General features: G+C 39.2%; 1 protein-coding gene across 24 annotated transcripts in view; it reads right to left on the bottom strand.

Moving 5' to 3' along the window:
• BNC2 (basonuclin zinc finger protein 2) overlaps positions 1-24,505 on the bottom strand; it is a 454,605-nt gene that overhangs the window by 292,919 nt on the left and 137,181 nt on the right. For 16 of the 24 annotated variants that reach the window (XM_062208178.1, XM_062208176.1, XM_062208180.1 and 13 more), the window contains one exon: positions 15,985-16,185. The exons of the other annotated variants lie outside the window; for them this stretch is intronic. In XM_062208178.1, the coding sequence (XP_062064162.1) occupies positions 15,985-16,185 (201 nt within the window). The remainder of the gene's footprint in view (positions 1-15,984; positions 16,186-24,505) is intronic. 24 annotated transcript variants of the gene reach the window in all.

Below are 24,505 nucleotides of genomic sequence, written 5' to 3'. Positions count from 1 at the left end.
TGAAAGAAAACAAGTCATTTCACCAATTAAGTCATGAAGAACCTACAACACAAAATTCTGTCACTCTATCTTGTTCTCAAATATTGTTCAGTGTCTGAACTTAACTATTCTATTTTAAATCATTTTCATTACTTCCCTTTGCTTATTGAATTACTGTAACAAAAACTATTCAATCATGAATTTCATTCTATTAATTTGGAGAAAGAGAGGGCACAAGAGAGAAATATTCTACTTTAGATGAGCATGTTTAGCTCAAAATCAAAAAAGCAACTGAGCGGATGCATTAAAAAAGGCAGGACACAATGTGCTCTATTCATAGATACTAAACACTAAGTTAAAGGGAACTCCTCTAGTCTTTGCTTACTCATTTTGAAAGCAAAGAAGTAAATTTAAACACCCATACTACTTACCCCATCTGATTAGGACAAAACAGAAGTAGAGGAGGGAAAAGTATCTGGCAAATCCAAATTTCAGGAAGTAGTGAGTCCGAATAAATGTGTAAGTAAATGTAGCTAGTGAAAGTCATAAGCACCTTAACACTTTGGATCCTCATTCATTTTTATGTAGGTGAAACCCAAGGTACAGACACTATCTGTGTACAAACAAATATGTCAAGGGCATACAAGTGCCACAAAATCAGCGTAAGCACACAAAGTACCAAACTTCTGTAAGTGCAGTTCCCTTGCTTCATTCAAATGAGTAGCATGATCATTTATTAGCTGTTCCTCTACAATCCTGAATATGAATTTTGTATTAAGTAAAATGTGAAATAAACCTGAAGATACAAAAGGATACTGGTGAAACCCATTTTGCACTCTGTGTAGTTATAACCTACAGTCAAAAAGGCTATGTCTACATTTTAAATCTATATGTGGGAAACCAGATGAAACTGTGTTTATTTTTCCTTAAAAATGCAATTCGGAGTTATTTTAAATAATTGTGGCTATAACAGGAGACAACCTGCAAATAAGAAAGCTTTTCAAAAAGAACTTGAATTTTCAAACTTATTAGAACATTCCTATTTTTGGACAACAGTGAAATTCTAAAATATGTGTATCCTTCATAAGTACTTTCACAGAAACAACAGAACATAATAGATATACACTCTGCATAGATAATCCCTCCTGTGGCCAAAACCCTGATATTTCAAGTATCAATGAGATCCCTTTGAAAATACACTTGAGACAGCTTGTGAATGGGCATTCTATCAGGTGTTTAAAAGAAGTAAATAGGTAATTTGGTATTCTGGAAAAGTAGCTCAATCTAATACATCCAGCTAACTGCTACAGTAGCATTATCATCACTGAGCAACAAAGGGCAGTGTATTCTGCCAATAGCTTTAGGGTGACCTTTGCAATGCTGACTGGTCCGTCAAGTCCCATCTCTGAGATGCAAGGCACAGACAGGGATGGTTTATTAACTAAGGTAGGAACTAAAGAGCAGAAGCTTCCAAAAGGGTAGTGTTTTCACACTCAGGAAATAGGGACTTCCATTCCTTAAGAAGTGAAGAAGTATACCTGTACAAGAGACAGGGCTGAGTAGTCCCTTAGTCTTTCTCAAATCATCAGCCTTCTAAGGTGAGAAACACTCACATTATTAGAATGGCATTAACAATCTGACATAGGTTTTTCCCTCTCTCAGCTTACACTTTTAAGGGTTGCAAATAAAACCCAACTGGGAATGAGTAAAATGGAATCAATGACTTGAGCTCTAAGCAAAAAGCACAGAAAATATGTTAACATCATCCCAGACCTTTAAACAAATTGTGACCCGTGCTGCTTTTAGGTGGGGGTGGTTTCCAACCACTGCCATCAGTTTGTGTCTGTAGAATCCAAGAGGGCAGTAACTGTGGGCCAGAAAAATGACTATAATCTAAAATGAGAAATTTCAAGGATCACCTACCTATAGAACAGCTGCCTAGGAAAAGGTGCCGTTTGAGTCAAGAGAGTTTACTGTGACTGTGGCAAAGTGACAAGCTTAAACTTGATATTCTGTTAGGGATGAACAGCCTTTGAAGCTCATAATAAACTTGAAATGGTTCTGTGGAATGTTAAGGATTAATGTAGATGGCTGGTGCCACTGTCATGCCTATACAAAGGTATGTCAACTTGGATACAAATGCATTAATAGCTCCAGGGTATTTAGAATGGAGGGTTTGCCCTTTATTATTATTACTAATTATTATTAAGAATCTCAGTTTAACCATAAGAAGAGGCTGCATGGCATTCCCAACTTGGTTAGCACAGCTAAAATTAAAATCCTTACACCAGTTTAGGAAGGCATAATGTTTGCCACCCACTTAGTCCATGTTACCTTCACATTATCCCATCCTCAGAAAGTATAAACACAGCAGAGAGAGAAATGGCTGCTTTAAAATAGCCTGGCACATGGAACAATAAAAGTCTCTATCAAACACAAGAAACAAAAATTATTTTATAAAAATTAATAGCATCTCAAAGGGTATATTCTTTCATCCTTCATTCTTCACCACTCCCTTCACTTCAGTGCTTCCCTCTCCTGTATTAAGGATATTTTATCTAATTCCCAGTTGAAAGGCTTCTGAAAGTGTTAAGTCACAGCTGTGTTGATGCTAACTTCTGGAACATGGCATACCGGCGTCAAGCTGACACACTTGCTTACTGATGCTTCCTTATAACTGCCCCAGCACTTGATTTGGAATACCCGATTTACTCTAACACAAACTGTTAATCTCTGGTCTTTTCTCCAGTTCAGCTCTTCTTTGCAGTTTTGGAAGCAAACCAACAGCTTGTTATGTGTGCAACAGAGACGGCTCCCTTCTGATTGGTTCCTGACACTGTCCACAAGACCCTAGACAGAACCTAGGCACACCGAGGCCCCATTTGCAGATATCATTTTAACAAGATGTTCTTGCTTCCTGTTCCCACGAAAATCAATAACAGGATGACCTTCAATTTGAAATTCAAACCAATTAATTACCCATTCTGTTGAAAATGTTGATATCTGATTTGCCTGGAGAATTTCAATTATGAATAGATTATTTCTTTTAAAGAGCCCCTTCAAAAAATATAGACAGACATTGAAAACCTCATCTTATACAATATAAATGATGTTTTCTTGAAGCAGGCATAAAATATTGGCCTTGCACGAATTGGTATGGGGAAGTTTTCCCCTTGTGGTCCATCTCCTCCTCGTGACATCATAATCAATTGCCTGGTAAATTACAGCAATCCCACAAAGATTCAGGGCCAAGAATCCACTGCTTAAAGGTGAGATGAAAAGCTTTTTATAGTTGAATTCAGCTCTTCATCTACATCAGTTACACAAATCAAGAGATGTTTTTCAGAATCTAGAAATCTTTTCTTCCCTTGTAATTCTAAAATTCTTCCATTTCCACCTTTATTTAAATCATCTGAGTATTTTTTGTCTTGATCACACATTTGATTCTTTAGATACGGGTCATAAGGAGAAAATCTATACATCAAAACTACCAGCACCAGAAATATTTATAAAACTTTGTTTTTAATTGCAGGAAAAAAAAATGGAAGAATTCAGTTCATCCCAGTGGGGAATTCCCAAGATGAATGCTCACATGCAATGAAACCATTATCTTCATCCATTAAAACATTATCTAAGAAAGAGGTTTCTATCTGGCAGCCAGTGGGCTGAATATAGCCTGCAGAGGAGTTTTGTTTGGACCACACAGTTTTTAAAATATTCAAGAACATTGCCAAGATCTCAAAATCAGGAGATTTCACATAAAAATCTGGATTTCTGGCTTCTCTTTCAAAAGAAGAAGAGGAAGATCTGGCAGTGCAAGGCCTGCGTTCCCACCTGGCAACAACTGACTGGGACCAAGAAGCAGCTACCTCATTGTGGTTGAGAGGTGAGCTTTCTGGTCCACCAGGGCCTTCACCAGACTCCCCATTCACACAACTTCCCTTACCCCTACATGGCCCTCTTAGGCAACTATGATCTCTAAATGTCATTTTCTTACAAGGAGGGTTTGTGGAGTTTATGGAAGACAAAGACTAGGGTGTTCTAGAAACTGATATAAAAATACATCTTTCATGAGTTTACACAATGTCATACAATGGGCAGCTTTTGCTTCAAACTAAAGTTAATAAAACTTAGGTGTAAAGCAAAGGAAATTAGTTTTCATAATCTAAAAGTATTTCAATAGTAAATCCAGAACTGATGACCTAACAGTATATAACGGTTCGACAAATTTTTACCCAGGTTTTTCAATCAACCATGTTCTTCGCTGCAGCCCAGAACAGATGACAAGCTATTACTAAGACCTACTCCCATTCTGTTCCTTCACGTGTTAACACTTCTGTATTTCCTTTCTAGAGCAATCATGTACTTAAGTGAAAACGGATCCTAATATGAAAATAGGATATGTCTTCAAGGTAAATTTTAAAAGTCAACATTTCAGATGCATGAATATTATCACAGCAAATATTCCTCTTTACCAACTCCACATGCATACCATCATCTGACATTTATACTTACAATTAGACATTATTGCGGGTTCAAATGACCCAAAAAGTCATGGCATATTTCTTTAAAAATGATTATTACCTAAAAGCAGATGTCTATGACAAAGTCACCATCCACTTCTATTTACTTTATTCCTAACGGAAATCAAGTAGAAGGAGAAAATCTTTTACATTTTATTATTTCCAATAAGCCACAAAAACACAGCATTTTCTATTAGTGGATTTTACAGCAAATTAATGATACCCCATTTAGAAGAGAAATAAAAGTATCCCTTTATTTCTTCCAACTATATTAAAAACGGGCTACCTCTTGGCATACAATTGTGGTAAAGAAATACTTGGATATCACGCAGATTATACTAAGTAGGCTAAGGCCAGTCATATATCAACTTCACACACTGAAATTTAGATCAACTACAATGTAGTATTTTAAATTATGTTTCATCACTGGTCTACATGCTTGAAAGACTTTTTAATTAGTTGTTTCCTTCCTATGAGAAGTATTTTTTTCCATCTATACCTAAAGAGAGTAATCCTTGAACACATGCCAAATTTACTTCACAATCAGACTTTAATCCCCAAATTCTCTTGATTCTTAACAACTTGAACAACTTTAAGTAAACAGTTCACAAAATCATAATGATCATGCTACATTCTTTAACTCCTCAGTGGATAGGGAAAGAAAAAAAATGCCATGTGTACGAGCTCTGTAAATGTTGTGTTAGGCCTGGTATCTGAATGACAGTATGATATATTCCTTATGGGAAATACTTTTTCTTCATTTCCATTATGTTTGAAATTTGAGCAATTAGAAACAGACACCTGGAACTCAGTTATTAATTTACCTCTCTCCACCCCTTTTCCATTTCTTTCCAAACCATTTCTTAAGATGCTTCTTAAAGAGATGATCTTACAGGATAACCTGAATATAAAAGGCACTGAAACAATATTCACAGTATTTTAAAAGTCTAAATGTATTTTCTAAGTACATAGCTTTTTTAAAATAAACTAAAACTTCTTGAAAGTTACTATTTTACAAGTATTCTAGGAAAAGTATACTTCATCACATCTATGTTGATCTGCCTTCTACATCAGCTTACACAGGGATTTTTATGAAAAAACACTATCATGTCTGCTTGGTGACGACCAGAGCTTCACAGCTGGCCTCCTCAGGTCCATATTGCAGTGGCTGAAAGTATGTAAAGCAGTCCGCAAATACTCATGGTTTCAGCTTTGTTTCCACTCCGCTGTTTTAAGGTGAAAAATATAGCCTGAAATAAAATATGTTTAATTTCACCTCAACTGTGTTCTACAGGGAAAAAGGTACTGCTCTCACTTAACTCCTTCCTATGAATCACTGGCTTCTGCGAGAGGGTCTCTCCGAGTAGGTGTATGCTTGGGATCCTTTTGGCATTCTACATTGGAAAAACAAGGAGATCAAAAGTACAGGAAGCCTGCCACTTACAGGAGTAGGGTCTGATCCCAACTCAGAAGACAGGCAGCGGTTGGTTTATTAAGAAATTATTTAAAATAACTATTTACACAAGCTAAAACAACCAACTTCTCACTTCCACCAAAAGAGTGTTTTTAATATAATAAGCATCCAAGCTTCTCTGGCTGTGAGAAAACCTGGAATATATTATACATGCATGAATGTGGCCCAGGATGCAGGATATGGGATGTGCTTCCTATCAACAGATTAACACTTCATTTTCATTACTCTAATCTCACCACAGGCTGTGAACACTCTTTTTTTTTTTCTTATTTGAACAACAATAGTGCTTGAAAAACCAAGCTGACAGGCAAGCTGGGTTCATTAAATGCGCAAGGTCTCTATTCCCATAACACATCTCACCTGTATGAAGCCAGGGTTCTGGCTCCCAGGCTGGCTACTGAAACAAGCTCTCCCAGATGTTGGACTTCTAACTCTTCCTATCCCTTCCTACTTCATTTATAATAAATGTCAAAAACAAAGTTAAAACGGAAAAACTCTTTTCCACCAGAAACTCCGGTTAGTAGATAATAGGACTGGTAACATATTTTAAGATGCTTTTCCCGTGATGACTATTCGAAGCATCTAAGAAAACAAAGTAAAGTGCCAGGGAAGAAAAACGATGAAACGTTTCAAGTCTGAGTCATCTCATCTTGGTGTCTCCATCGCAGCTTACTCTCATTTGAAACTTATAACCTAGAACTTCTAAGTTCTTTGATGGGCAGGCATCTAGCCTAGCAGTTAAGATGCCTGGGGTTCCACACTAGAGTACCTGGTTGGATACCTGGCTCTAGGTCCTGAATTCACTGTCCTGGTAATGCAGATCCTGGAACTAGCAGGTGATGAACCATTCGGTTGCATCCCTTCCACCCAAATGTGAGGCCTGGACTGAGTTTCCAGCTCCAACCCTCAGCCGAGTCTTGACCAAGTGTGGGCATTTGGGGAGCGAACCAATAGCTGGAATCTTCCTCTCTATTTGCCTCTCAAATCAATCAATAAAGAGAAAACTAGTTTCCCACCTGTTGAAAATATTAACTCACGAAGCAATCGTGAGCTTCACCAAAAAGCTACATTCAAAGAACAAACAGGCAATATATTATAAAGCACCGCAGCAAGACTCACAGGATGGTGAATGCCCCGTTAGGGTGAGGCATCCATTCACTCATTGCAAGGGAAGCAACCATTAACACATCCTCAACATACCTAGAAAGAAACCACTTCACTGTCATCCACCAACCAGTGAAGGAGGTGTACACTTTCTGTGGGTCTATGTACCACATTCAAATGCACTACCATGTGGCAATATGGGGCTTTTAACATTTTCCATAGCAAGACAGTAAGCCTTTCCACAAGGGCTAGAGCAGGATTTTTTTTTTTCTGGCACTCTAATATTTATACCTAAAAAAGAAAGAAAGAATAAAAGAAAAACAGTATTAGACAAGACAGCAAATAGATAACCTAGCTGACTCTGAGTTAGGGTCTGCTGTAAGAGCAACAAAGAGGATGTTTTCAGGCCTTTCACTCAAGGAACACTCTTGTGCATATGCTCATTGTGCACTTATTCCTCGTGTCTTGAAGTGGCATCCCTGCCATGTGCACTGCCTTCGGGGACTGGCAGAAGGCACAGTGATGTGCCTCAAATAGCCATCCTAATAATTTAAGTCAATGAAATTTTTTCTTAAATTTGAATAGAAGGGGGAAAACATTATTAAAGCCTTGCTAATGGAGGTTATCATTTTAATATCAGCTTTGTTATTATGTTAAGCCAGCTGAAAGTCATTATTTCTTGTCATGTAAAACACTCATTATCCTGAAATTTTTATTTTCATACACCCAGTTCAGGCACTCTGATCATCAAATGTGAATCCTGAAAAACTGCCTGGACAACCAATAGCCACTAAAAGGCACCTTAATAAAGTTGAAAATTTCATGTCAGTCACACAAAAGCCAGCAAGTACGATACTAGAAGCTATGTGTTTCCCATATAGAATATCTTTTAAGCATGTCAATTTCAACAAAGTCTATGCCTTGTGAGACAATGAGTTCAAATGTGTTAAATATAAAACAGCCGTTAATCCTCCTCACGCATTAGGTACACCACATGCTCTAAATTCAGCTTCATAACATCAGTCATGAATATTAGCTCTGCCAACCTTTCAATTCCTTCCTTAAATGTTTCAGTTAACTCTTATTAGCTGCAGTTTCTCTCAGAGACTCACCTTCTACCTACGGCTCTATCCTTTATATCTGAAAATTTCCTCCTTCTAAAGAAATGTTCTCATGTTAAGTCTAACTGTACAAAATGATAAATCCAAGAGTTACTTTAAAAAAAAAAAAAAGGGAAAGCAAAATCTCTCTTCAGCTAAGGATCAAATTGAGCTGCCTTTCAACGCCTCTGAATGATAAGTCGGGGCCCCGATTACATGTTTTTTATCACGGCCTTACTTAAAAAACCCTTCTACAGCAAAACTCAGGATAGTCTTCCTGTCACCACTCACCGAGGACCACATCTGAGGGTGGCACCTCTTCCCCAGGCCCCTGCCAGGATGATATATCGGCAAAGAGTGCTTTATCCAATTACTCTAACGTTTCAGGTGCATTTCAATTCCTGTATATAAGGGCAAAAATAGCCAGGGAGAGTAAGGAGGGATTTAGAATAAGACAAATGAGAGGAAAAGAGAATAAAGTGAGAAAGAAATGACGTCTCTGAAAAGGGAACTAGGAAGAAAGCACAGACTAACCTTGTATTTGGGTCATTAAGTAAATTTCTACCAAATAGGAGAAGGAGTTATAAATATACCCCTCCCCCAATGACACATACACCCTAAACACACTAGCAAAATAACATTACATTTCAAAAGGACCGAGTAAATAAGACATCAGACATGCTCAAGAGAATCAGCTGTTTGAAATAGGAACTTGCTACTGTTCAAGATTATTTCCATTTTCTTTACAGAGAGAAATGAGAAACTGATGGGCTTAATTAAAGAAAAACAAAAGGATATTATTTTGTTGTTAAAGGATCAATTCTTTTTCTTTAATTGGAATGGTGATTAATAAGCTGAGAATCTGATTTCTAAACTAGCCAGTTTGAGTGATGCATTGTTTTTCCAGGAGCATCTCCATTAAGGAAAGCTCTATGAATGAAGCGAAGCACAGTGCTTCCTTCCTCTCTGCTCCTGATCTCTGCACTCGGTGGCACGGAATGCTACACACTGTGTTTGAACAGAATGACACTGCACACTGTCCGCACCCAAATGAACTCGTCATGAATTTTTCACCTGAGGGTTTGAATGCACACCACGAAATGTGCTGGGCTTCCTACAGGGAATGTACAAATTAAAAAAAAAAAAAAAGAATCAATACTTTTATTTTTCCTATTCTCTAAACTTACTTTTAGATCTAGAAAGGCAGTTGGCAGCACAGGTCAGGCTCACTGAGGAAACGTGGGTACCCTGATGTCACAGCCCCAGGCATCACTTCCAGGCCACCATCTGCACAAATTAACACTTCTTAAAGCTTGAGCTTCTCAGAGTTTCTTTTATTTATTTATTTTTTTCATTTTATTTTTCTTGCATGTTTGCTAGTCTATCTTTTGGAGGGGGGGGCAGGAATCCTTCTGATACATAAAGTTTTGCCTGCAGGTCCTACAATATAAAGACTGTTATTCCTGAATTTTGTCTCTCTTCCTTTATTTCTCTTCTTGCAAGGGTCCTTGACTCCCTTTCTTCAGCAAACCCCCAAGCCTCCAGCAGATGAGGCTCGCCCAGCACAATGTGGAAGCCAGCTGCATCAGCCCTAGGCGTAAGCCTGGGCAGTCATTTCCTATGACCTTAACAATCATCTGCCCAAGGCCTTAGGAAGGGCAGTCAGCGTGCAGCACACACACATCACAAAAGATGCAAGAGGACTTCCACGTGGTGAGGAAGTCACTCAGGCACACAACAACCCAGGCTCCAACTTCATGTGAAAACCTTAGAACCACGATAGCCCACGTTCCCTTGACAATCACAAGCAGGGAATCCCAGAGAAATTTTCTCTCACTGAAAAAGTCATCCACATTCCCAATGTTTTCCCTGCTTCCACAAAGTTCTCTGATTGTACTCTGTGGAAAGAAAGGAGTTAATTCCTAGGACAATCCAAACACAATGGTTCAAATTATACACATGAAGTACAAGCAAAGTAATCAAGAGTGCCAAGTTCAGGAACACCTCTTAGGCCATGCAGAATCATTAGTTACTCAAGTTTATAAGGAAAATCCTCTCAAAAGCCTTGAACAGGGACGACGGCAGATGCCCAAGGTAACTTTCTTTAAGTAGAGAGGAGGGAGCTCTAGGATTTTTGTTTTTCACTGAAGTGGATGACGCCAGCTCACTATCTGTAACGGACTGTTCCTTTGGAATCAGCTCCCTGTGTCACAACGACCTGGTCGTCTCGGAGGCTTCAGGATCACTGGAGTCCTTGCAATCCTGCCTTGGCTGTGACCCGTTCACTTCTGCCCCAACTTCTCAGAGATGCCTTACTCAGCATCTAATTAGTTAGGGAGGATTAACCCTGACACAGGAGTGGGAGGATGTGCTGCTGCGGTAGCCCAAATCTGTCCTGCCACTGCATACAGCTATGCATGAATAATTGGATTTATCACTGAATGCAAAGATACACTGATAAATATAATTATAAAAATACCTCCAATTATACATAAGATATCTGCACCTTTAGGAATTTATTTTTCAACTGCACTTACCTGACTCACCTTAGCAAAATGGCCTGACAGATTCTACAAACACAATGGGCCTGTTTGCAGATGACAGAAGGTGAGAAAGTAAATAATTTCAAAATGATCACCTATTATGTTCAGATTCATTTAAATGTATCATATTGAAAATAAACTTGAGCTTCATGCATGGCATTTTAAGATACACCACACACTCATGCAGAAATAAGTCTGTGCATGTATTATTTGCATCAACATGTGCATGGACACAGTATATATTAGACAGTGCCTGGTAAGTGAAGTTTGCATGTTATTTAGGCTTACATAGGCCAAAAACACAAGCACCTGTCTCTACACTACAGTTTGTGTTTTAACAGCTACAAAACATTCCTATTTTAGATTTATATTATCAAAGTAGAGATTAAGAATTATATCTGAATATATGTCTATTGTTAAAACTTAAAAACAGATTATCACTCAAATTAGTGGGGTAATGAAGTTGGAGGCAGCAGCCTTATAATTCAACAGGCGCATATACCTCCTAATAAAACTATTTTTGCCTCAAGATCATGAGTTTTAAATTTAATCACTTTTCAGTAAAACACAATGATTAGAACACTCCAACTCGAAAAAGAGGAATAAAAAGGGGAAGAGAGAAAAGTGCAGGAAGAAACCTACGGATGGATGATGGCTGACAGTGAAAGTCATTTTCAAAAATCATTAACTATCAATGCTTTACTCACATCTCTGATTAAATAAGTACATACACCTTATGTTAAAAAATAATGTCTATTTGAGTAGGATAGGATTTAGAAAAAAATGCATGCATTATAAAGAATAGAAACACAATAGACAATTAGGCATCTGACTTATAAGAAACACCATATATGCACCTTCTAAATTGTTAGGGAATAAATATTCAAATTATTTTTTGAAGTCAGACAAAAATGCCATTTTCATTTTAAAATACAGATTCCACCAACTGAGCCTGTATTTGCCTGTATGAATAGAAGGAACTAAAAGAAATATTCCTCTCAAGCATGCATTTAAATGGGTTACAGCAGTGTTATTATATATTTCTTATAAGATATTTTATTTATCATTTCTATGAAAGGAGCTAGATTTTATATTAGTAAGAAAGTTTGCTTTCCTCTGTCATATCTCTGGCAAGCAGACACTCTGGTATTAATGTAAATCGTTGGTTTAATTTTTAGCTTTCTTAGTTTGCTCCTCACCTATCCAGGAAATGATTTCTCTGGTGATAACTAACACATCATGCTAATGAGAGAATCTAATGCACAATAGAAAAATGTCACTACTAATAATATTTGCATGAAGTTAAATAAAGCAACTATAAGAGAATGTCAGACAGTTGTTCTTTAATAAGACACAATTTCACAATGAAATTATGTTGTTAATTTTGTTACATCATTGGGTGAATCCTAAATTACAACATAATGATACAGAGTCATTTAGAATTCTAACTCAGTATTTCACTGGAGTCTGAAAAGCGACCTTATTAAGGGATCATCTGTACTTTACAGAAAACAGGTTAAACATACCTCAGCAACAATAAAAGACAAACGCCTCTGCTAATATGTGAGATGTGGCCATGGCCATTTTACCTGTATGGTTTCCTTCCTGAAGAGATTTTTAAACACACTAGATTATTTCAACACTTGAGGTAATAACAAAAATTGCATTTACTATTCTTTCAAATATTTACAAAACAAAATAGTTACAAAAACTAAAAGATCGACTTGTAAAGTCTGAGTTTGAGATAAACACTTCCCAAAAGCAGGCTTTATTTTATTTTTTTTGCTATTAACAAGACCTGGAGAAACAACATGGGCCAAATGAGGCTGTGGATTGCAGATGAGCAAAGAAAGGCAACAGCTCTCTGGCCCTTCTCCACCTGTCACCGACCAAAGTGACCCAAAGAACTTGACTTAAAAAGTCACGAGGAACACCTGAACAAGGCTCTCCAGTATCCCTATATACTCAAAGAAATGAATCCTTTCAAGAAAATCACACTTCAGTGTGGGAGAAAAAAGTATGGAAGCAGGAAAACGCAGTCTAACAGTCCTTTCTCCAACTTATGGTGCACATACTTAATGCCACCATAGCTAACCTGGCTCCAGATCCCAGTGTCTTTTTGTTAGCATTAGAATGAAAGATCTACATGTAAACAGATCCAACTTTTCTCCTATGAAACAAAAGACAAGGATTTTTATCTTTCTCCTTCCTAGCGTACCTACAGGAAACATAAACTTAGTTTACTAAATTTCAGTATTCATGAGACATTTCCCAATACAAGTTTTTCTGTAGTTAAATACTAGTGGTGTATTTTCTATACCTCAGTTTTGGAGCCTACTAGTTTTTTCGAATGCTTAATGAAGTGGTCAAGGAAATATTACATTTGTTATAGTACTAAAGAAAACTTTGAAATAAAAAATGTATCCAATAAGTTTTATTTACGACCTCAACTTTTACTTAGAAATTAAAATAATCATAATTTAAAAAACTGTGTATGTCTTAAAAATGATACATACAGAATCCTGCACAGTTGATTAAATTAGAACAAACTTTTACCTGTAATAAAGCTGATTTGATGTGTATATTGAAGGTAATATTCTTGAAATTGTTGATTTTGAGATAGCATTTCAAGTCTCTCTCTCTCTCTCTCTCTCTCTCTCTCACATACACACACACACACATGCTGAATCAGCATTGCTGATGAATTACAGGTAAGGAGAAATAAACATATTAAACATATATAGCAATACAGTTTTTGATTTACATAGTTTCAACTTATACAATATTAATGCACACCAAAAACGGCACTTTGAAAAAGGGGAAAGACATGCAAACACATACTCTCTTTTACATGCACAAAAAAAAAAGCTCAGAAGGTAAACATTTAGTGACCATGATAGGAAAAAAAATGAGAGGGATCACTACATAAAAATCGAAAAACAAAAAACTACATTTTAAAAACATACTTAAGTCACAATACTTTTAAAATTGTGTTTTTCTCCTTTTGTTGTACTACTTTTAATAAATAGTCCAATATTACACAGTATCATATACCATAATCAAACATAAATTCCTTACATTTCTATTCTTTTTATATAGTCACTAATATCCACTATTACGCACACACACATTCATACATAGGTATACACAAAATCTTTATATACTCAATCAATAGCTGGATCAAGGACATCATAATAGCTTGGTTGTACAGATTTCTGTTTCTGAGAGATTCCAGATTTTTTCCTAATTCTGATCCATCATTTACATAATTTATTTTTATTGTTTCTTTTTTTTAGATAAAATGTTTTCTAGGACTTAAAGTCTACTTAGATTCAAATCTACTTGGAAATGGGTTAGTGCCAAAGAAGCAATCTAACACCATCTATGTGGTTCAATAGCCATTTATCAATTGATCATTATCTCTATCTGGTTTTATTAACTCTTTTCTAGCTAGAGGGAGACCTAAACCAATCTTCCCTTCAAACACACACAAACACACACACACACACCCTCTCCGAACTCCAGGAAAACTCTGGAGGGGACACCTAATTTTGAAGGTGTGGCACGAGTTATTAGTCTTAAGGTGAGAGAACACCCACCGTGTTCCAAACGCAAGGGAGCTACCTAGACAGGGGCACGCCAGACACACACCTTTGCAAGCACTCTGTAGCGACAAGAGCATCTCTGAAGGAAATGAACTTTTCAAGAATGGGAAACTGCACATACAGTCACACTATTGGGTTTGTGTTGATTGCACTGAAATCCCAGTTTACTGTATCAGCAGTAATCAGGGTCCCTCTACAGGATGTCAAAATACACCTTATTCAAATGCATTTATCCTATCTAGAAATGTAGGCTAAAACTGCTAGCTAAATCCTGGCTGTACGCACTACCACTGCAAATGTATTTCTACAGCTGGGGTAGTTTACTGTCTGGCAAATTGCTCTCTTCCTTCATTATTAACTATTTACAGTATCTCACTCAACGTATTAAATTCTGTGAACTCTGACAAGCAAAAGAGGCTTTTAAAAAGGAGCTACCATTTTTTTAAACGCATGGAGCAGTATCAGTTTCTTCCCAGTGCCCATCTACCTAACATCCAAGTACACGAGTATGGTCAGTACTACTTTCGTGCCGCGTGGATGATAAACTCCTGCTTTGTGTGGGTTTGTGAAGGCTCCTGAAAAGCAAGACGTGTCTAGGAGGGAGGCACCAGGGAACTTCCCTCCCTCACTTGAGCACAGTCCAAGATGAAAGTTTCTGGGTTGTTTCCCCTTCGCTTCCTCTTACCCTCGCTCCCCCGCGGAGCTGCAGAGCCAGCAATTGTGCAAGAAGAGCCGGGCGCGCAGGGCGCGTATCACGGAGCGCATGGTACGAGCCGTGGCGGCTCGGGTGATTAATGACCAGTTCCCGCTGGCCTCGCGCTCGCACGTCGGCTCTGCCGGCGGGGTCGGACGCCGAGCAGCCTCCCGCGCGGCCCGGACGGAGCAGTGGCTCTGGGGAGGACGCCGAGGCTGCGCCGGAGTGTGAGTGCGCCGGCGGGCGAGCGAGCGGGCGGGCGGGCGAGCGAGCGCGCCGGAGCTGAGCTGGAGCGGAGCGGAGCGGGGTGGGCGCCGGCCCGGGGAGCGCGGGAGCGCGGGAGCGCAGGAGCGAGCGCGGAGCGAGCACAGAGCCGGCGCGGCTGCCACACACGCCATCTCCTCCAGCGACCCTCGGCGCTGACCGCGAAGCCTGCACAGCCTCCTGTCCTCAGGTCTGAACCCAGCTGCCTCCAGCCCCATGAAGTCAGTCGGGCTGTTCCGAGGGTCCCTAGATGTTAGGACTGTTTGGTCGCGGAACCTACTCCGAGATAGCAGACACTTGGACTAAGCGATTCATACAGATTCTATTTGTAGGGTGGGGGCTTCCCCCACTTTTTTTTTTTTTAACAGAAAACAAAGAAATAAATTAAGTCTTCGCATGACCCAGGCGGTTCTGTGAAACTTTTTAACAAATGCCTTCGCTTTCTTTTGACTTCAGTATTCTCTACCCTTTTTCTTTTAAGGAGCCCTAGGGAGCCCAAGCAGGAACCTTGCATATTGCAGTAACACAGTTATGACAAAACAGAGCCTAATCATAAAGTGATCACATTAAAAATATATGTATTTATATTTATACAGAAAACCAGCAGAAACAAAAGTGCATGTAACAGTTCGAGGTTTCCTTAAAAAAAAAAAAAAAGCCACAACAACAAAACAAAACAAAAAAATGAAGTAACTTACCTGTTGGGACATTCTGAATAAGAGGTTAGTGTCAGCGTTTTGCCATGTCCCCATGAACCCTGGTTCAGCCGGAGTCGGTCTGGTTCCGAACTGCATGGAGTTGTCAGTACAGGAGTCTCTTAAAGTCAAGTCTCTCGCCCTCTTTGGCTCTCTGTCTCTCTGTGTCTCTCTTTCTCTCACATCCACTTCTGCCTCTTCTGACTGAAAAGTGAAGGTGGATTTTTTGAGCCTCTTGGCAGCCAGTAGCAGGAGTGTAGTGCAGTTAAGAAGCTGGCTGGACTGTGCATTTCATTTGGGAAGGGGGAGATTTGGGGGAGGGAGGGGGTCAGAGCTTCTTTCGCACCTTCTGCACAGATATCCCTATCATTTATGCATAGATTGTGACTCCCCAAGCTTGCTTTGCCCGGTTTAACAGCTGCCTGTCAGGTGTGCAGGCAGCACTGGAGACCCAACCATCAGCTTCAAACTCTCAGCCACTGCATGTCATTGGATAACAGCGCGGAGTCAACTGCTGCACTGTCAGGCACCAAATGACACCCTGCGCTAACCCCTCCAGATACAAGATAGATTCACACTCAGGCTCACTCTGAGCAAGCAGACAGGAGGGCCCTTCCCAGGAATTTTCCCAACAATGCTTCCTCATGGAACATGCAAGATCTGACACCAGTCTTTGTGTCAACATTTCTAAAACTGGTGCTGGAATTTTTTTTTTTAATTGCATTGGAAGAAAGTAAACTATTCAGTTGCAAGAAAATGTAAAGTTGGCTCAGTTGTTATCTAAATGCTAGCTCTTTGAAGTCATACAGTATATGCTGGGCTATTTCTAACCACATATAAACTCCTAGAGAAAATAATATACATAGACACTTGACCTTACACTCTGCAGAGTAAATAAGTAAACCTAGCGGGTTTTCTAACGTGTAAGATGCACAATAAACAACCTGCAAAATAAATACATACTCTCCTATTTAATATCTACTACCCTAGGCTATTAATTACTAAACTGGATGTTAGGTAATGGGAAACAAGATGGCAAAGGAAAGAAATATACCTTTTCTTAAAGCTCAAAAGCAAGAAAAAAAATCCTTTGTTAAAGTTCCTGGATGAAGCATCTACAGTATCCTTTCAAATCATAAAGAGAGAGAGAGAGAGAGAGAGAGAGAGAGAGAGATGGGGGGAATGCCTGTCCCATTTCAGGTAAAAAGTAATGAACATAAAAAATCCATTTTTTCATTCATGATCTCTATGGAACATTCTGTAACATTTTCCTGCCTGATGAAATATAGCCTTGATATCAGGTCATATTTTTAATTAAACCAGTTTTAAAACAAAGCATCTATTTATTAGATAGTATTTATCTGCCTTATTTATGGAAACACAGAACTGAAGAAAATGCACTGTACATAAACAGTAACTTCAAAATGGAAAGCTGAATTCATGCCACCTCATAAAAGTAGTCAGCAGGAAAAAGCCATCCTTCCTAAAGTTAAGATGTAAGGAACATTAATCTTCAAGCACCTACAAACACCGAGGACAAATATACCACTCTGCTGGCTCCTTCTTAACTAAAGAATCACAATAAACCTTACTCTCTGAAACAACAAAAGAACAGAAAAGAGCTTCAATGGCAGCTCCGAGTCATTAGTGGACAATGAGAAAAGATGAGAAAACGTACACTGTGTTGACACAAATGTGCCTTCCCCTCTAGAACCGGCATCTCCTGAAAGCTTTTCTGTTAAACTTCCCTCCAGTTCACCACCATTAAGCACAAAAAAGTCTCAAAAGAAGCAAATTCAATATCTGAGAGGAAACAAACAAGAACCCAAAGAATTGTTGCCTTAAAATATATTAAGTCCACCTGTGGTCAATAAAAAAATATTCTTGAGGGGGGGAGGGCGGGAAAAGCCCCTATGAGTCAATTGTCAACGGTGACTGTACCTTTACTGCTGGCTATTACCCACTTAAACTCCCTCTAAAATTTGCTAGCCTCTTGATTTCTGAAGTGGCACTCAGTGCCTCAGTCAAGCTGCCTGCTCAGCTCCTGACCTTCCCACTAATGGCTGTTATTTGTGGGAGGCTTAAGGACACTGTCAATAGCAAGCTTCCTCCCCCTCCACTCAAGCTCTGTTGTATCGCTTTGCCTGCGTGTTCTCTCTCCCGACTCGCTCTCCCCCTCTGCCTGTCTCTCCTCCTCCTTCCTCCGGCTCTCCTTCACTCCCTCTTCCTCTTTTTCCCAGCCCCCCTCCCAACCCTTTCTTCTGTCAGTCCAGCGGTCCTCTTCTTTCCCAGGTATCCTACCCACGCCTGAGCCCCCTCCCCCCACCCACACACACATACACAAACAACACAAAAATCAACTGGCATGCAGCAGCAAGCACCTGCAGTAATAGACTCTTTTATTAAAACTGTTATTCTGCAAGACTTGAAATTCCCCGTGGACTGGGCCATGTCAAAGCCGATATAATTAACTAGAGGCTCAGCAACGGATCAATTACCAGACAAGCAAGTGATAGTGAAATCAATGAAAGATCATCAGCCACATTATCAGTGTTGCAACTCATTAGGGCAAAACTGAGAAATGTGCTCAAAGCGAGCCCAAGCAAGGTGGCATTACAAAACAAAGGGCTAATTTGGAGACCCTGCTGTGAACAATCTGTAACAGAATTAGCCTTTTTTCCCCCTAAACTGCACAGCTCCGTAACTAAATGTGACAGACTGAGAGAAGCAGTTTATTAAGACACCAACCCCAAGTTTATTTAGTTCATAAACTCTCTCCTAGAAAATCAATACAGTCTGTACAGGGTTATTAGGCTGACTAGCTAATACATCCAAATCTGGTCTGCCCAGCCAGCAGTCTTCTGACAAAATGCTACCCAGTGTAGGCAAACTGAACTCTCTCAGAGATCAAGGTCTGGGGTTGCTCTAGCTGAAACAGGTCTGCAGTGGAACTATTAACTGCATTTTACGGCCACAAACCAAGCCTTAAAAATACCAGGTTATCTTTCTGAAGCTTAAAAACATTTTTTTCCATGATAAATACATCATAGGAAATCACACCTGCTGAATAGATTTGATCAAGCAAAATCTTTACTAGTTTGTAAAGACCAGTTTACAAAAAGGACAAGCTTTGTTACAGTAAGAGGCAACAAGTAACCCAAAGGCTTAACAACAAATAAATAAAACAAACACCTCCAACGTAAACACATGCTGTGCTTTGCAGATTTTGTGTTTCTAAAATGTTTTAAATTAAGTTTTTGAAAATAAAAATTTGTTTCCTCCAGTTATCCCCAAAAGCGTGTGATCTGAACTTGTCACTCACTTCCAAATATAACATAGCATGTAAAACCCCTGTTCTTAGGATGATTTTCTTAGGATTATTTTCTATCTAGCAAGTGAGACACTTCGTATTACTTAAAGGACAGGTGGGAAAAATAAATACACCTCCAAGGTACAAACATGTCTTTGAGTTTCTCCAATGCTTATGTAACTTGGCAGAAGATGGGATAACTTTCTGGAATCATTTGTATGTATGGAACTTATTCAAAAATAAGGGGATAAGAGGTAGGTATCACTTCCACAATAATTGCTTTTTGCCACCCTGATTCCATGTATTTCAGACTAAAGAATCATACATGTGCTGGCTTTCTCACATTTACTGATAGTGAGTGATGGATCATGGAAATTAAGAAGTACACCAACCAGGCCTAAAGGCATTCCAGTTATTAAAGACATTGTGGTAATGTGACTACCTCCACCTCCCCATACAACAATAGCAAAAATACAGAGACACAGGTTAGAAACTCAAGTGCATTTTACAATGGTAAAATAGATCAGAGAATTGTAGGGGAAAAGAGGTAACTCTCATGGAAATGATTTCAGATGTTTATGTTGTCTTAACATTTAAAATGTTCCAATAAAAGGATTGCACTATTAACAGACCTTTAGTATGTGGGCTGTTAGATGCTATATCCAAAACTTAAAAAAAATTTTTTTTACACAACTTAAATAAAAGCTAATTTAGTCTGCTGTAATTAAATATTTTCCTATAATTCTTAATCTGGCACTTTATTATGTATTTCATATTCATATATTCACATTTTTTAGTAATCTATTAAAAAAATCTGATGCCTGTATTCTGAACCTATGCTGTGGAACCTCATGTTTTGGATAGCAACTAAAAGTTGTAATTACAGGAAAAATTTACTTTTTAAAGCCTTTTTGCATATAACTACACACTGTGCATGTACCCTCAATGAGATCCAATTAGTTACAGAGAATTTGCATTTCAGTTAGTGTGGGATAACAAGACTACAGGGAGGCACAATGCAATTCCACCAGCAGAGTAAGAAAGTGTGTTCTTTCTTGTTAGCTCTGTAAGCAATAATTCCCACAACTGACTGTTTTAAAATGTTACTGATCTTTTCAATATCGGGATATTGAAGTAGATTTTGGGTTTTCCCCTCTATTTCCTAAAAAAAAAAAAAAAAAAAAAAAAAAGTCACATTTTGAGGCAAAAATTACCCACAGTTGATAGCTGGAGAAGCAAGTAAGCCAAGGAATTTGCAGGCAGGTACTTTTGTGGAGTGGTTTGTTCTTTGTTGTTGTTTTGTGTTGTTACTGTTTTTAGAAAGGGAGAAATATTGTGTACTTTTTTTGTTTCCAACGTAATGTGTAGCTTCTTTAAAAGTACACTGCTTTTCCAAAATAAGTTCTGTAATTGGGCACAGAAACTGCTCTTTGAGACAGTTCTATGTAAATACATATGGTTTTGTGATAAAGGCATATATTCACCGAGAAAATGAAGACTTTTTTCTAGTTATTTATTCCAACAATGTAATCCTGAGCACATATAAAATAAATGTACATTTTATGTACACGGTTTAAGCAGCACTGCTAAGACTTCTGCTGGTTCACAGAACAATACCTGTAACTCCCTTGGTTCAGCTCAGCAGCTGTTAACAGATTCTGTAATCTGTAATGACAGTAAACTGGCCTTTGCTCTTCTTTTATTCACTATTCATTTTCAAGGCTTGGTTAAGTACAGAGCTGGGTTAAAGATCAGTGGTTTTTCATGTGACACACGCTGGTATTCATCTAATGGCTTGTCAAGACAAAACTGTCCCTGTTCTTGCCAAAATAATAAAAATGACGCTCCACATCGCATGACAATCAGCACTTCCTTATGGCAAAACAACTTGGGCTTTTATAATTGAATTATTTTAAGGAAAAAATGTTCATAACATAGGCTGGCCTATCTTATATGTGGAATCAGGTTGCCATCCTCAAAGGATATGTTTTAAAATGTTTGCCTTCTCTTAACTCTAGAAAAACATGGATGTAGCTTCCAATGGAAATCAGACTTCACCATATAAAAAATAATGCTGCAGCTACAAATTCATAAGGAATTAAGGTATAGAACTTAATATATGCAAATTATGCAGAAGCACCAGGCTAGACTGAGTCACAGAGGTGGGAGAACCAATTGAGGAAATGTCATTTTTCTTGAGAACAAAGTATGGGACTTGCTTTGCAACATCTGTTGGGCTGTGTGAAATGTTAACAGATGTCTTAAGTGAAAAAAAGGAGAAAGAATTAATAAAGGAAACCTCCTCTGAACAGATAATCCACCCAAATTTCCATATTTCTGAGTAAAAAACCTGACAGCAACCTTTTTCCCTTGTGAAATCTGCCATCCCTGTTTTATTATGTAAAGTTTCATTTTCTACGTGAAGTTAAGGGGAAAAGTTTTTCAACTCACCCATAAAGAATAGACAAAAAGTTAAACTCACAATAATTTCAACTCAGCTTTTCCCTTTGTGAATAATTATATCATCATATAACCTGCCTGTTTTCCCTGGACTCACATATGTTATTTGATGGGAGGACAGTAAAAAGTTTGCAGCACCCCCCCCCCAAAAAAAAAAACCACACATGAACAAAAAGATGAAATATTACTCTACTAGCCTGCATGTTTGGGGGAAAGGAAGGAGGGGGGATTAAACTGGAGCTTTTAAGAGAGTTCGGATACAAACACGTGAGTGCTCACGAAGGTACTCATCTGCACAATTAAGATTCACTTATCTTTTACATCTAAATCCTTGCACTTCCAAACTGGCTCCTGCTTTCCTTTCCATTACCACCCTTATAAGGGATGAAACACCCTTCTTCCAACAGCCAAGTGTTCCCTGGCAGTGAAGTCGGATGATCACAAAAACTTTTGCAGTATACCAGTGGGATTCCTGCAATAACATTATAAGGAACCTGGGAAACTTCACTTTCTTATTGAACAAGTTTCCTTTGTGTTTCACTTTGTTAGGTGATCTAGCCTAACCTGAATGCAGCGGTCTTTAATTCAGATTACAAAATGATGCATGCATGCCAACCACTGGATCTAACCTACAAACAGCCTATTTGTGAATGAGCTGAACTATACACCTAAGTCCTTCTACAAGTCTTCCTCTTTTTTATTTCATTCAGGTGAAAGGCAAAGAGACAGAGAGAGATCTATCCACTGACGTCTCTCCCCAAATGCCCACAACAGCCCAGGCTAGACCACACTGAAGCTAGGAACCAAAAACTCAATCCAGATCTCCCATATGGGTGGCAAGGGCCCAACTACTTGAGCCATGACTTGCTATCCCTCCCTATTGCTGATACGGGTCCACAGTACCAGGAAGCTTGGCACGGGAGTAGAGATAGGACTCAAACCCAGGCCCTCCTGTATGGCAGGCAGGCATCCCAATGACCACTGTGCCTAATGCCCACACCTAAGTCTGCCTCTTAGGAGACATCTAATTCTACTGCCTCTTCTCTTAGACCTTGGGTCATTGGGGCCAGTGCTGTGGCATAGTAGGCAAAGCCTCTGCCCGTAGTGCCGGCATCCCACATGGGCGCTGGTTTGTGTCCCAGCTGCTCTTCTTGCGATCCAGCTCTCTGCCTATGGCTTGGGAAAGCAGTGGAAGATAAGCCAAGTGCTTGGGCCCCTGAACCCATGTGGGAGACCTGGAGGAAACTCCCGGCTCCTGGCTTTGGATCAGCTCAACTTTGGCCATTGTGATCATTTGGGGAATGAATCAGTGGATAGAAGACCTTTCTTTGTCTCTCCCTCTCTCTGTAACTCTGCCTCTCAAATAAATAAATAAAAAATCTTAAAAAAAAAACTTGAATTGTTATTTTGGGTTAATAGCTTATGGATTAACTAATTCAAAATGCACTTAATGATTTAATAGATTTAAATGACAAAAGAAAGAAATTGCTGCCATCTCTGCCTGTCAGTCTCCAGACTGGACGCTCTCTGCTCTGAAAGTGGGTGAGATTTGTTCATGTGCTTTTCCTATTTACACAACAGCCTCACCCTCTCCAGATGGCTCTGGCAGCCTGGTCTGGGCATTTCAACATATAGAAGCCTCAGCCAGAACAGCCTGAAGATTTCAGGGGACAAACCCATGGTGCAAGCTGTAAATATAACATGCAGTTTTTGCTCAGCTTGTTTTTGCCAAGGTATTGTGGGCACTAAAAACTCTAGTGCTTACTCCCAGGAACACCACATCAAGGCATGTGACAAAAAGTAATAGCTGTTACACTCCCCAAAAAACAGTCATCTACACAGAGTGAGAAAGTGATAAACACTAAAAACATCATAGAGGGAACGGGCTCCTTAACATAAGGTTTAGTTAGGACCCAGGTTTAAATCACAACCCCCTGTGCAAACAGTACCTAAAGGCTTCAGCCTTCTAGAGCAAAAGGGAGAAACTACTCTGGTTGACACTTCTCTCTGTACCTGTTAGAACAATCAACATGCTACTGCATCTGCTGACAGCCTAATCAGGGGCTCCCCTTCATAGAAACACATCAAGGAGATATCTAAATGCCATAATCCTTTGATAAAGTGTAAACAAACAAACAAACAAACAAAAAAATTTTTTTTTTAAAGATTTGGGTAGGGTGTGGTAGTTGCAATGGTTGAAAAAAATGTTAGGAAAATGATGAATACTTAGAATCAAGACAATCGCAGACACAAAAGCTTCTGAGGTCAGCATGAACTTGTGTCTACAAAAGATCAAACATTTTGCCTATCTTGTGTGTTTTTTTTTTTTTTTTTGACAGGTAGAGTAGGTAGTGAGAGAGAGAGAGACAGAAAGGTCTTCCTTTGCCGTTGGTTTACCCTCCAATGGCCGCCCCACGCTGATCCGTTGGCAGGAGCCAGGTGCTTCTCCTGGTCTCCCATGGGGTACAGGGCCCAAGCACTTGGGCCATCCTCCACTGCACTCCCGGGCCACAGCAGAGAGCTGGCCTGGAAGAGGGGCAACCAGGACAGAATCCGGCGCCCCGACCAGGACTAGAACCCGGTGTGCCGGCGCCGCAAGGCAGAGGATTAGCATAGTGAGCTGCGGCGCCGGCCGCCTATCTTGGTTTAAAAACAGAAAAGTGACTTTATTAATCTCCTCTCGGGTACAAACAGTGACAGTGGATTCTTTTATGCTATCCATAGTCGGTGTTTTATGAGAAAATCTTCTAGAAG

The sequence above is a fragment of the Lepus europaeus genome, chromosome 12 (genome assembly GCF_033115175.1).
Source record: "Lepus europaeus isolate LE1 chromosome 12, mLepTim1.pri, whole genome shotgun sequence".
Taxonomy (NCBI): Eukaryota; Metazoa; Chordata; class Mammalia; order Lagomorpha; family Leporidae; genus Lepus; species Lepus europaeus.
This window is presented reverse-complemented; position numbering and strand designations above follow the sequence as displayed.